Raw genomic sequence first — 13937 nt, 5'->3', positions numbered from 1 at the left:
GTAATTGTTTTCTTTTTCTTTCGGTACTGGGGATCAAACTCAGGACCTTGTGCTTTCGAGGCAGGCGGTAGAACCCCTAAGCTAAATCTCCACCCCTCTAACTGTTTTCTTGTTGCTTATCAACGAGCTTCCTGTAGCCAGAAGTGTTCCCAGTTTGTTTGTTTGTTTGTTTGTTTTTGAGACAGGATCTTGTTATGCAGTCCAGGTTGGCCTTGAAGTGGTGGCGATCCTCCTGCCTCAGCCTCCGCAGTGCTGGAATTACAAGCATGCACCATCATGCCCAGCATAGGAGCATTCTCAGTTTGGACTCTAGGGAAACCCAAGAAAAAAAATGCACCATATGGACTTCAGCCACATCCCTCTCCTCGCTGTTAGAGAAGTCTGAGCATCTGAAGGGAGGGCTGACTGCAGCTCTTTTGGAAGGGCCTACCCTATGGGGTGCTTCTGCTCTGAACTGAGAATGTATTTACCGGCCAAAGCTAGCTTCAAAGGGAACGTGTGTCATCACATTCCTCGCAGCCTGCAGCCTCCTTGGAGAGAAGCTGGGGCCGTCATGGAGCAAGGGAGATAAGGAAACCTTATCTGACTCCATGTCAGCGGGATTCCACTTCTTTCGCCTTTCGTGGGGGGAAGGGGAGAGAAAGGACCTGCCGGTCAGGGGCTGAGTAAAAGCACATTTGATGTGCTCTGCATCCTCTGGAACGATGGGTGGGGAACGAGATTTGGAAGGCAAACACGTTATGCAGTCAGAGCGCCCAGGTTTCTATGTGTTGTGCCACTGAAATTGTCCTTCTTGCTTTTCTGCCCACAAAAGCAGAAGTTTCTGTTTTTCTCTTCTCTTTCCCTCCCGTCCTCCCTTTTATGATTGACAAATAGTAAACCTGACACAAAGTGTACAATTCGATAATCACCCACGTATGGAGGTGCGTGGGTGACACCATTACTGCAGCGGAAGCGGTGAAGCTGCCCATTGCCCAGTCTCCTCACGCTCCTGCAGTCTTGGCCTCCCACCCCTCCTTGCCTGCTCCCACTCCCCAGGACGGAGTGAATCTCTCTGTCATACAGACTAGTTTGTACTTCCCAGAATTTCATGTAAAATAGAAACACAGGCTATGTACTCTTTTGTTTTTCTGCCTGGATCCTTTCATTCAGCATAATTATTCTGGGATTTCTCTGTGCCCATGTGTGCACCAGCACTTCCTTTCCATTACCAGGGACAGTTACATCCTGCGGAGGCACCAGTTTGTTCATCCATTCATTTGTTAATGGATCTATGCATTATTTGCAGATTTAGGTGATTATAAGTAAAGCTGGCCGGACATGGGGCGCACACCTGTAGTCCCAGCACTTGGGAGGCTGAGGCAGGAGGATCACCTTGAGTTTGAGGCCAGCCTGGGCTACATAGTGAGACCCAGTCTCAAAAACAAAACAAAACAAAAAACCGCCTGCCTCGAAAGAAAGCACAAGGTCCGGAGTTTGATGCCCGGTACCCAAAAAAAAAAGGGCCAGGGATTTAGCTTAGTGGTTCCAGTGCCTGCCTCACAAGCACAAGGTCCCAAGTTTGATCCCCGGCACCCAAAAAAAAAAGTAAAGCTAGTATGAACACAGAAGTCTTTTTATAGACACTTGCTTTTATTTCTCTTTGGTAATCACCTACAAGTGAAATGGCTGGATCGTATGGTAGGTATGCGTTTAACTTTTTAAGGAATTGTTTTCTGAAGTGGATATGCCATTTTACATTCTTACCCACAGTGTATGTTTAAAAAACACTGGAGGCTGGGCATGGTGGCTCACAACTGTAATCCCAGCACTTGGGAGGCTGAGGCAGGAGGATTGCCTCGAGGCCAGTCTGGGCTACACAGTGAGTTCAGGACCAGCCTGAACTACCTAGTGAGACCTTGTCTCAAAACAAACAAACAAACAAACAAGTAAAAATATTCAGCTTGGGCAATTCAGGTTGCCCAATTTAGGTTTGTTTGTTTGTTTGTTTGTCTGAGAGAGGGTCTTATTCTGTTCAGGCTGGCCTTGAACTGATTCTTCTGCCTCAGCCTCCTGAATACCTGAGATTCCAGACATGCACTACCTTGAGCAGTCTCCACATAGTTTTGTTTTGTTTTGTTTTTTGGTACTCCAGTCCTTGCGCTTGCGCAGCAGGCGGCAAAACCACTGAGTTAAATCCCTGGCCCCTGGACATAATTTTTTTTAGCAGAAAAGTACTCCGTGGTATTTGTCTGGCGTTTAAAAAGAAAGAAAAAGTGCTCACTTCAGCAGCACATATAATAGAAAGAAAGAAAGAAAGAAAGAAAGAAAGAAAGAAAGAAAGAAAGAAAGAATAGATTCATACATAAATCTTCTAAAGAAGCAAAAGCCAGGCTTGGAAGAGGAAGAGGACCCCAGTCATCTGCAATTAAAAATTTTTTTGTGTGATTCCAGCAAGACTGGGGTGGGGTTGAGGCTGGCTCTGGTCTGGTGTCTGCCAGGGATGGGAAGGCCCTGGGAGGAAGCAGAAGCCCTTGGCAGACACCGTCTCCACCCCTTGCTGAGTGCTCGCTGGCTGCTGCTCTCCCTGCTTCACCTTCTCTGGGTACTCTGGGACCAGAGGGACCGGAGAGCTCAAAGGTCCAGAACCAGCCTCTTGAGTTGGTTAAAACAAGGCCTGGATCCAGATTCTGATGTTACTATTTATAGAACCTGAGTAAGCGACTGAACTTGTATTTGGAGCCTCAGTTTCCCTACCTGGAACATGGGATCATAATAATAGTATCAAGTTCATAGCATTCTTGAAAAGGTTGGAAGAGAGAACCTGTGTTAAGATGCATCTAGCTCAGTTCCTGGCACTAGGAAGTGGCACTGGCCACAGCTGTGAGCATAAAGGACAGAGTACAAGTTGGGTCCCTGGGCCTACAGTGTGAGTCCAGTAGAGAGGGACTCTATCAAGCACTACTTGGCCCGTTCTGAGCCCCATGACCACAGGTGGGGTACAGTGAGAGGGTCAGGGTTCGGGCCTGAACCATCTCCAGCGGGATCTTCTGACCTTCAAAACACCTAGGTGCCTTAGCCAAGCCCGTGGGGAGGGCCTGCTCCTGGCGCTGCTCCCTTCCTGCAGAGCCGGCCAGGGCTTGGGGACCTCTCACCTCTCTAGGGAGCTGCTTGGGAACCAGCTCTCTCCCTCCTGGGTGGTGGAGGCAGAGCAGATATTCTCGGATAGATTTTTGTTTCTGTTTCTTGCTAAGAGGGTGTGGACACGGGTGTGAAATTACAACTGAGAAGGGCCCCACCCTGGGGCAGAGAAGCCTGGGGGCCACGCCCTGGAGAAGACAGAAAATCATTTTGCTAGGCCTGTTTGTCCATTTCTGTTCCCTTTGGAAAGCGGGTTCTTAAATCTGTAACTTGGGATTTGGGGTGTAGACCGCCTAGCACTTGCCTGGCAATCATGAGGCTTCGATCCCTAGCACCACAAAAAGAAAACGAGTAAACAAATGAATAAATCTGGAGTTTTTAGTCCACACTGGGCATATTCACCGTGGAAGGTGTAATAATAATCAGGGTGACAGCAGTGTCATTTCCCTCAGTGGATCTTCCATGCTAAGTGCTCTAGACACTTTCTCATCAATCAGACCTCCTGGGAGGTTTAATGTCCCTGGGTTACAGGTAAGGAAACACAGTCAGAGGCTGCTGCAGGTCCGTGCTCTTAACCATGTTCATTGCTTTTCTTCATATCTGTGCTCTGCTACTCTGTGGCCTCAGGGATCTATCTACCCCTTCCAGGCTCAGTTGCCTTATTTGTAAAATAGGGATAGTAACAATGTCCCCTAGGGTCCCTGTGAAGGTTAAATGAGATGATGCCAATACCCCGGAAATGGAAGTTTCTATTATTATCATTACTCCGGTTTTGTGAATAGCCTGACATCTTACTCTAAGTAGTGAACCCCAAGATGCTAAGAAAACACAGGGTGAAATTTACGTGGGACAGCTCTGATGCAGCAGGAGTTCCTGAACTGGGGACGTGGATTTCACAAAGAGGGACACAGTCCCAAGGTCAGGACCTGGAAAGGTACAAGTCTGTCTCCAGCTTCTGAACTGCAGTGTCGGGCCCATCTCTGTCCCTGCACTGTCTGACACTATACCCACCAGTAGCCATGGGTGACTGCTAAGCACTTAAAACGTGGCTGATCTGAATTGGCATAGTCTGTGAGCATAAAATACGCTTCAAATTTTTTTTTTTTTTTTTGGTACTGGGGATTGAACTCAGGACCTTGTGCTTGTGAGGTAGGCAGCGGAACCACTGAGCTAAATCCCCGGCCCTAAATTTTTTTTTTGTACCGGGGATCAAACTCAGGACCTTTCGTGGTGCCACTGAGCTACATCCCAGCTCAAATACACTTCAATTTTGAAAGACAGTACAAAAGAGGAGTAAAAATACAATATAAAAATATTTTAAAATATCAATTGTATGTTGAAATGATGATATTTTGGATATACTGGGTGGGGTGAGCAACTTGTTCTGGGTTGCCAGGGACTTCTCTGGTCTTAAAGGCTTGCATGGCAGGAAATGCCTTAGTTTTTTTTTTTGTTGTTTTTTTTTTGGTTCTGGGGATCGAACTCGGGACCTTGTGCTTTCGAGGCAGGCGCCGGAACCACTGAGCTAAATCCCTGGCCCATAATTATCTGAACTTTTTTTTTTTTGGAGTACCAGGGATCAAACTCAGGACCTTGTGCTTGAAAGGCAGGCACAGTGGCACTGAGCTAAATCCCTAGCCTGAAATGCCTTAGTTTTGAGCAAAGTGGGACTGTGTTACTATAATTTAACCCATTTCATTTTACTTTTTTGGGTCCGGGGGTTTAGCTCAGTAGTTCCGCACCTGCTTCACAAGCACAAGATCCCGAGTTTGATTCCTGGTACCCCCCCCCCAAAAAAAACGAATGCTCATTTTACTTTTTTGGGGGGGTACTGAGGATCAAACTCAGGACCTTGTGCTTGCCAGGCAGACACAGCGCCACTGAGCTACATCCCTGGCTTTACTTTTTTTTTTTTGGTACCGGGGGTCTACTCTTTTTTTTGAAATTATATAGCTCAGGCTGGCCTTACTCACTAAGTAGCCCAGGCTGGTCTCAAACTTGCAGCAATCCTCTTGCCTCAGCCTCACAGGGTCTGGGATTACAGGAGTGTGTCACCAGGCCTGGCTTATTTCACTTTTTAAATGACACTTCTTTTTTTTGGTACTGGGGATCGAACTCAGGACTTTGCACTTGCGAGGTAGGCAGCAGGACCACTGAGCTAAATCCCCAGCCTTTAAATGACACTTAAAGAGGAACCTTAGCACATGAACAGCTGGTGGTTTGGTGCAGCTGATCATAAACTTCTCACCAGGCAGGAAGGAGATGGTCCCTGAGGGAGCAGCACTCTGGCTGATAAAGTTCTGATGGATGGGTTTGGATGGAGGAAAGTAAGAGGAACTGAGAGCCTCAGGCCTGGGGGAGGAGCAGCCGAACTGTTCTTGAGTCCCTACTGTGGGCTGCCCCAGGAAACAGACTCTTTCCCCCAGGCTGCTGCAATCTCTTCAGCTAGCACCAAAGATAGAATGGTTACACTGAACCCCAGGGCTGGAAACCCTTGCCCTCCATCCTGCCCAGCCCCTTTCTCAGGGAGCCTGCCTGCCTTGACCTCTCCACAAACCTGGGTTCGGAGGCCTCTTCCGTCCCAGGCCACCGTAACTTTTTATAGACTTGGCTCCCAGTTCTGATTGTGCTGTGCAGCCTGGGAAAGCTACTTAACCTCTCAGTTAACTATCAAATGGGGCTCAGAGCAAGGAAAGGGCTCGGCACACAGCAGGTGCTGCTTCAGTGCTAGCTATTACTCATCATTATTCAGGCTCTGAATAGCAGAGACCCGGCTTGGGGCTCCACCGAATCCCAGCACCTAGCACAGAACTTGGACGGTGCACAGTAGGCGCTTATACATGGTGTGGCAGGCAGAACGATGGCACCCAAGACGTTCACATCCCGCTTTCCAGGACTGATGAATATCACCCTATGTGATGAAGAGGAGTTAAGGATGCAAATGCCATTGAGATTGCTAATCTGCTGACTCTGAAGTGGGGAATCTCAGCCTGGACTAACCCAATGTAATCCCCGGTACCAAAAAAAAAAAGTTAAGGGAGACATGACTGTGGGGCCCAGAAATGATGGTGCCAGACAGACTCTAGCTGACTGCAGATGACAGAGGAATGTGTCATAGCCCAAGGCATGCCGGCAGCTTGTAGAAGCTGGAAAAGACAAGGGAACAGATTCTTTCCGGGAGATTGCAGAAAGGAATGCATCCTGCCAAAGCTTGATTTTAGCTTAGGGAGACCTATGTGGGACATCTATGGAACTATAAAATAAGAAATCTTTATTTTTATTTTATTATATATTTTTGGGGTTTTTTTGGTACTGGGGATCGAACTCGGGACCTTACACTTGCGAGGCAGGCGAGGCAGGCGCCGGAACTACTGAGCTACATCCCCAGCCCTTTTTTGGTTTTTTGAGACAAGGTCTCGTTATGTAGTTCAGGCTGGGGCTTGAACTCACTATGTAGCCCAGGCTGGCCTCCAACTCGTGGCAATCCTCTTGCCTCAGCCTCCCGAGTGCTGGGATTGCAGGCATATGCCCAGCTCTTTTTTTTGTTGTTTTGTTTTTGGTTTTTAGAAGTTTGCACTTAAAAAAAAAAGAAAGAAAGAAATTTGTATTTTCAAGAAACACTAGGGTTTAGCTGGGCATGGTAATCCCACTGTAATCCCTGCACTCCAAGGCAAGAGAATGGCAAGTTTGAGACCAGCCTAGATGACTAAGTGATTGAGCAAGAATTGTCTCAAAATAAAACAAAACTGGGCTGGGGATTTAGCTCAGTGGTCCCGTTGCCTGCCTCGCATGCCCAAGGTCCTGAGTTCAATCCTGAGTACCAAAAAAGAAAGAAAGAAAACAAAACTAAGATAAGGAATGAGGATGTAGCTCAGTGTGAAAGTCCTGGGTTCGATCCTTAGTGCCCCCCCATAAGATATGGCCTTGAGGGCCGGGGATTTAGCTCAGTGGTGCTGCTGCCTGGCCCGCAAGCACAAGGACCGGAGTTCAATCCCTAGTACCAAAAAAAAAAGATTCTTTAAAAAAAAAAAAAAGATATGGCCTTGATAATTTGTTACATCAGCTATAGGTGAGTAATAGCAAACATTTATTATTATTATTATTATTATTATTATTAATCATTATTATTATTATTTACTGGAGATCTATCTCAGGGCTTTCTCACTGAGCTACAACCTCATTCCTTATTTTTTTTACTTTGAGACAAAGACTTGGTAAGTCAGTGCTAATTGCCCAGGCTGGAGCTAACTTGTGATCTTCCTGCCTAGTGCTGGGACTACAGGTGTTCCCGTTTTTATTACTCCTACTAAGCTTTGTGACAACAACATCAGGCTCTGCACTCCCTGGTGTTGGACGGTAAATCTGTTTTACTGGCCATCGCTTGCGGGCTGAGAAGAGAGCCTGGCAAACAGCAGGGGCGCACAACGACCCTTACTGATCCCACAGGGGGACGATGAATGCTTCCCCAGCCGCTGCGCTCCTCCCAGGTCACGGCCCCTGCCTATTCTGTCCAGGCCCCGCCTCCTCAAGTCTCCTCGCTGTGGGGCTGGCTGGGTGACCTTCTCCTTAAAGCCGGACATCCTGCCTGCCAGGAGTGGTGGGAATAGAGCGTTGGTCCTGGGAAGCCTTGCAGGCTGCGGGGGCTCAGTGCCCTCTTCCTGCGGCAGGGGGCGAGCGCGGCCCGGGACCGGCTGCAGCCTGGTCGGAGCGGGGGTGGGGGAAAGGGGCGGTGCTTCGGGGCGGAGCGGCTCAGCGCGCAGGCGCGGGGCCAACAGCCTCGCGCGCCCAGGGGCGGGAGACGGCAGAGCAGCTCCGGCCGCGGCTACGGCAGCAGCAGTAGCGAGTTCGAACCCCGCTCGCGTTCCGTCTCTGTTCGCGCTTCCCGGCCCTTGGGCCTCCCGACACCAGACCCCGGCAGCTCGTCGCGCTTTGTGCTCTCCCCGCCGCCAGGATGCCGGTGACAGAGAAGGATTTGGCGGAGGACGCGCCGTGGAAGAAGATCCAGCAGAACACCTTCACACGCTGGTGCAACGAGCACCTGAAGTGCGTGAACAAGCGCATCGGGAACCTGCAGACCGACCTGAGCGACGGGCTGCGGCTCATCGCGCTGCTCGAGGTGCTCAGCCAGAAGCACATGTACCGCAAGTACCACCAGCGGCCCACCTTCCGCCAGATGCAGCTGGAGAACGTGTCCGTGGCGCTCGAGTTCCTGGACCGGGAGAGCATCAAACTCGTGTCCATCGGTGAGTGCCCACGCGTCCGCACCGGGCGGGTCCCCAGCGCGCCCCTGCGCTCCCCGCTGGGTGTGGGCGCCGAGGCTGGGGTGGCCCCCCGCGGAGGGGACACAGGGACCGGGGTCTCCCCGGTGGCGTCGTGGGGCTGGGCCCTGGCGGGACCGTGCGCCCCACCGTGCGCCTGGAGGCTGGGATTGGGATCGCAGGTGGACGTGAGGCTTTTCTCTGAACTTGGGGCGCCGGTGTCGGAGCTGGAGACTGGAAACCCGCGTCTGCCGTCCCCGGGGTCGGGCCCCTCGATTCGGATGCCCCCGGGAGCGCTCGCCTTCGGCTCCGGGCTTCAGGCCCGTGCTCTCTGGGGCCCCCGAATGGGCGTTGGCTCTAAGTCCGGGCGAGAGACCTGGGAGGGACCGTTCCGCGGGTTTGGGGCCTCCCTGCCTAGGTGGAGAAGGACCTCTGCCCTCCCCGCCGTCGCTGGAATGGGTGTGGACCCGGACGGGGAGCCGCGGGGGTGTGTCCTTTTCGCTCCTTCTGCTCCCGGCTCTGCGCTAGCAGGTCTCCTCAGGTTGAGATGGTTTAGAGATGGAGATGATAGTAGTAATTGCTGTCTTTTCTGACATTTTTTGCGGTCCTGGCGATTGAAATCAGGACCTCGGCCCTGCTAGGCCAGTGTTGTACCTATGAGGACCGCCTCCCCAGCCCTCTTTTAAATTTTATTTCAAAACGGGTTCTGGCCAAGTTGCCCAGCCTAGCTACGAAGTTACCGCCCTCCTGCCTCAGCCTCCTGAATAGCTGGGATTAGCCCTGTGCACCACCACACTTGGTGGTAACTGCTGTCTTGTAGAGTGCCCAACTGGTTCCTGCTGTGTGTCCACAGCCTTGTGTCCTTATACATCACACTAGCCAAGGAGCTCGCATGCCATTTTACAGATAAGAGGGTCTAGAAGGTTAATTGACTTTCCCAAGGTTAGTAAGTAGGGTCCAGAATTGAAGGAAGTGGGTGACAATGAGAAAGGAGGCTTTGTTTCCCTGCCCTCTCACCAGTCTTCCTGAAAGAGGGAGGGAGCTGGTGTCCCGCCTGCTGGACTGGAGAGCAGGAGCGAGGATGAGGTCTCCCTTCTGATCCCTTCTAACCCCGGATAATTGGAGGCTGGCACAGGGGTCACAGGGCTGCCCAGGATGTGGGCTGTGACATTGGGCACTGGGGATGAGGGGTTTATAGTGTGTGTGTGTGTGTGTGTGTGTGTGTGTGTGTGTGCGCGCGCGCGCATTCAGACCTGTGTGCATATACCATGTGTGTAGTGTGCAAAAAGTCTGTGTAGGTGTGCAGAGTATGTGCCTGCATTGTGTGTGTTTTGCTAGAGAGGGGGTGGCCTGGGTCTGGGGTCTCTTCCTAAGGAAATGAGGCCCTTACAAAGATTTTAGTGACTGAAAGAAAGGGAGGTAGGTGTGGCTGCTGGCACTTTCTCCAGTGGAAAAGGGTTCCCTCTAGCCTGAGCCTCCACCCAGCCCCGCCCTGGCCTTCTCCCACACCTGTCCTGGCCGGTGAGGCTGCTTCCTGCTTCCTGGGCCCACTCACCAGCTATCTCAGTAGCTGGCCTGCCTTCCCCAGAATGCTTCTCTTCAGCAGGAAGGTGCAGGGGGTGGGGTGCTATTGTCCTCTTTGGGGGTCCCTCTCCTGTACTGGGGAGGGAGAACCTCAGAATTCTGGAATTCTTTCCTTTTCAGAAACCAGCCTTTCCTTTGAGGAATTTCAAGGCCTGGCTGAGCTCGACTTAGATCTGTTCTTCTTTGTTTTAAAAATGTGTATTTATTTAATTAACTGCACAAAGAAACTTAAAGTAAGCCAGGAGTATCCAAGCATGACATAAAATCTCTCTTTAAAAAAAAAAAAGGAAACCACAGCACCAGAAAATCCTGGGCTGCCTGATTTACCAGCTGTTTACACAGGCAGCATCTGCTTCCAGCATGGCTTTGCATCAGCACTGAGCTAGTGTGTCCCATTCTAGACTTTGTTGGGTCTCTTTAAATTTTTTTAAATCGATCCTCAAGATTTTCTTTTCTTTTTGTCTTTCGTGGTATGAGCATTGAACCCAGAGAGCTATTGGACTGAGCTATGTTCACAGCTCTTTTTACTTTAAAATTTTTTTTTGGCAGGTGGGGAGGGTTGTCTCTGCAGTTGAATTGTGCAGGTTGGGCTTGAATTTCCGATCCTCCTGCCTCAGCCTCCCCCTCCTGAGTAGCTGGGTTTAGAGGCAAGTCACTGGGATTACCAGTTCATTCCTGAACATTCCCAGGCATCAGGGCTGCATTGTCCTGACTTTCCAGGCTTAGTTCTTCTTCCTTTGAAGTGGGCCTGAGGGCTATTGCAACTTCTTTCTGTAGCCCTTTTTCTTTTCTTTTTTTTTGTGGTACTGGGGATTGAACTCCGGACCTTGTGGTTTCGAGGAAGGCCTGGAAACCACTGAGCTAAATCCCCGGCCCTCTGTACCCCTTATTCCACCACAAATTACATTGTTTTCTTTTTTTTAAAATTTTATTTGAGACAGGGTCTTATATATAGGCTATATAGTTCAGGCAGGCCTTGAACTCACTGTGTACCCCAGACTGGCCTTAAACTCACTTTGATCCTCCTGCCTCAGTCAGTCTTGGAATGCTGGGATTGCAGACCTGCTCCACCACACCTGGCTTAATTTTCCATTTTAATTATCCCCCCCCCCCACATATTCCCAGAAGTGGCATTCCTAGGTCAAAGGGTGTGATCATATTTATGACTCTTGCCTAGTTGGTCTCCAGAAAGATCTCAGAGCAAGGAGGTTTTCCAGCCTCTCGAGGCCAAGGCCAGAAGGAGTCTAGCCAGGTGCCAGGACTGGTCTAGGGGTAAAGCCTGAGGCCTCTCTTCCCTCTGGCCCTGCAGCTGTCGTGCAGAATGGCCCCTACCGGAAAGGAAGAGACCAAGACAGAAGGAAGTCACATCCAAGCTGGATTTTAGTTTTCTTCCTACTGCTTATATCACGTTTCCTTGTTCTGACAAGGACATTAGTGCTATTTGGGGAACCTGCCGAGTGTGTGCTGCTGATCACCTGCGTTGAATATTCACAATAATCACAGCGGCAATTACTGTCCTTCCAATAATGACCAAGTGGGTGACCCCGCCAGCCAGTACTGTAAATGGTGGCTGGAGCCCAGGTCTACCACGCTGCTGAATTTGTGCCTTAACCGACTTTCCTTCCAGTGTCAGAGATGAGTAAAATCCAGACCTTCTCCGCCTATCAGAGGTCCCTGTAGCAGTAGGTTCGGCATGTCTGGATGTCAGAATGGCACCTGTGTACCTGCACTTTGAACCTCTAGCCTTGGACCAGATGGGGCTGTCAGGGCCCTGGGTGAGTGACAGGATGAGTCCTCCGGGCTGTGGCCAGGGTCCCAGGAGCTGAGTGGGCCGCCCCGGCTTAGCTGGGTCTCCTGGCAGGGTTGAATCTGTTGAGGAATGGCTGCTCCATCTTCACAGGTGGCTTTCTGTTTTTGAGATTTCCTGCTACCCAATGGATCTTGTTTTACTCCACCATCAGGGAGGGCATGATTGAATGAATACTCAGTTTTATGTGCTTTGGACAACTCCCAGCAGTGTGCATTGTGGGAACCATTAGAATCACGAACACGCGACCAGCTGTGAGACTAGAGGAGCCGCAGCGGCGTGGTGTTTCTGGCCCCTCGAGAGCCCTGCCTGCTCCCTCACTGTGGTTCATTGGAAGGTGGGCCGACTCTAGGCTCCGACCCAAAGTTAAAAATGTTCTTTAGTTTCTTGTTATGTCCCGGGCAGTTCATAGTGAGGCCTCAGCATATTTGGTTCTAGTTGTCTGCCAGGAACTGGCAGTTTTATTTACTTGTTTTTCCAAAAACCTTTTTGACACCAGACAGCTCAGTCAATTTGGAGAAGGAGGGGTCCCTTAGCTTGAGAAATGAGTTAGAGGCTGCCTAGAAGTTTGGGAGTGTGCTGTGGTCTGGTCCTTCAGAGAAAGGATTGCTTTCCTTTTCGGAAGATGCGGCCTGACCCTGATATTTGCTTACCTAACCTGCACCAGGCCAGCACAGGAGCAGGTGGGGCTGTGTTTTCAAGCCTTCCGGTCCCTGGGCAGTTTCCAGGGTAGTGGGTGTTCGCTCCACACAGGCCCTTTTCCTTCCTCTCCCTTTTGTCCCTTCACCACCAAACCAAGGTACAAACAACCCTAAGTTCTGCTCTTTCCTGAACTGCCTAGCAAATGCCAGAGTGTCTCCTGGCAGGGTAGCCCAGACCCAGAGAATGCTTAAAAAGTGGCTAAGCATCTTGCTGTGTCAGAATTAACAAATCTGGCCCCTTTGCAACAAGGTAGCACATTGGCAGGGCTGTGGCTTGTGCAGAGTTAGGAGCTGGGAGTCCTGGTTCAAGTTCCTCTTGAGACAAAGTAGCTATTAAGAAACTTCTGTGCCTTGGTTTTCTTATCGCTACAATGAGGGATAACTACCTCCTTGAAAGGTTGTTATAAAGCCATATAGTAAGTGCTGTGCCAGTGCTTTTAACTAAGGTACTGTCCCTTAATAAAAGGCGCGCGCGGGGGGGGGGTGGTTTGCACACGCAAAGCCCACTTAAAGTCAGTGCTGCTCTGGGGAGACGAGCTTGGTTGGCTAGTGTTGCTCCTACTTGCTGAAATAACGTTAGGGACTGGGAAGGGGTTGGATGACCCCTGGTATGTTATGGCTGCCTCAGGAGCCCATTCACACCAGCTTTGTTTCTGAGCTGGACGGGAGCTGAAGCGAGGCTGCTGGTCATCCCAACCTCCCACCCTGCTCAGGAATCTCTGGGCCAGATCACTTCCAGATGGTGGCTGGGCCTCTGCAGCTCCTCCAGCAGTGGCGGAGCCAGTGCTCCGGCCAGTAGCTGCCTTTGTTCTTGGAGAGCGAGAGCTGGTGCTGAGGAGGGTGCTGGTTTGGAACCAGGTTGTGTCTCCGGGCACTTCCACTCCCGGGCCTGGTTCTGTGCTGTCAGGCCAGCCTCCTGACGGAGCCTGCTGATTTAGAGCAGGGTGACTGCTCTGCTCTCTGGGCAGGAGATACTCAGAAGCAGGAGCTTGTAGGCCAGGGGTCCTCGTCCTCCTTTCTTTATGGTCAGCGCACACTAGGTGCTACTGGATACAGCCTCATGATTCCAGATGTGACCCTGAAGCTGCCCGGCCTGGGTTCTGATCCCTGCTCTGTGCCCAACAGCTGTGCAACACTGGCCCACCATTGGAACGTTTCTGAGCCTGCTTCCCTGCAGAGCTGCTGAGAGCATTATAGTGCTGGCATTATCACTGCTGATCTTTTTGTGCTGTAACCCAAGTCCAGGACTTTGTTTGGTCTCCCATCTATCCACTGGCCGGTCCAGATGTTTTTGGACTCCTGTTGCTGTCACCTAGTTTGTCAGCTGTTTCCCCCTGGCTATGACCTCTGATGAAGATGCTTCCCAAGATTCCTTTTTTTTGTCCTTTCCTCATTTAAAAAGTATGTGAAAGACCAGCTCTGAACCAAGCCCAGGTGTAAGTGCTAGGACCACAGAAATAATGAGAG

At 50.6% G+C, this 13937-nt stretch overlaps 1 protein-coding gene across 7 annotated transcripts in view; it reads left to right on the top strand.

Moving 5' to 3' along the window:
• The first annotated feature begins 7923 nt into the window (after window positions 1–7923).
• Window positions 7924–13937, top strand: part of Flnb (filamin B) — a 143946-nt gene continuing 137932 nt past the window's right edge. For all 7 annotated transcript variants that reach the window (XM_004864237.3, XM_004864235.3, XM_004864234.3 and 4 more), the window contains exon 1: window positions 7924–8363. In XM_004864237.3, coding sequence (XP_004864294.2) covers window positions 8072–8363 — 292 coding nt within the window. In that variant the 5' untranslated portion in view covers window positions 7924–8071. The remainder of the gene's footprint in view (window positions 8364–13937) is intronic.

The sequence above is a fragment of the Heterocephalus glaber genome, unplaced genomic scaffold (assembly GCF_053883595.1).
Source record: "Heterocephalus glaber isolate CG9 unplaced genomic scaffold, H.glaber_assembly_v1.0 deba00001472, whole genome shotgun sequence".
Lineage (NCBI taxonomy): Eukaryota > Metazoa > Chordata > Mammalia > Rodentia > Bathyergidae > Heterocephalus > Heterocephalus glaber.
The sequence above is the reverse complement of the archived record's forward strand: the minus strand, read 5'-3'. Positions and strand labels throughout refer to the sequence as shown.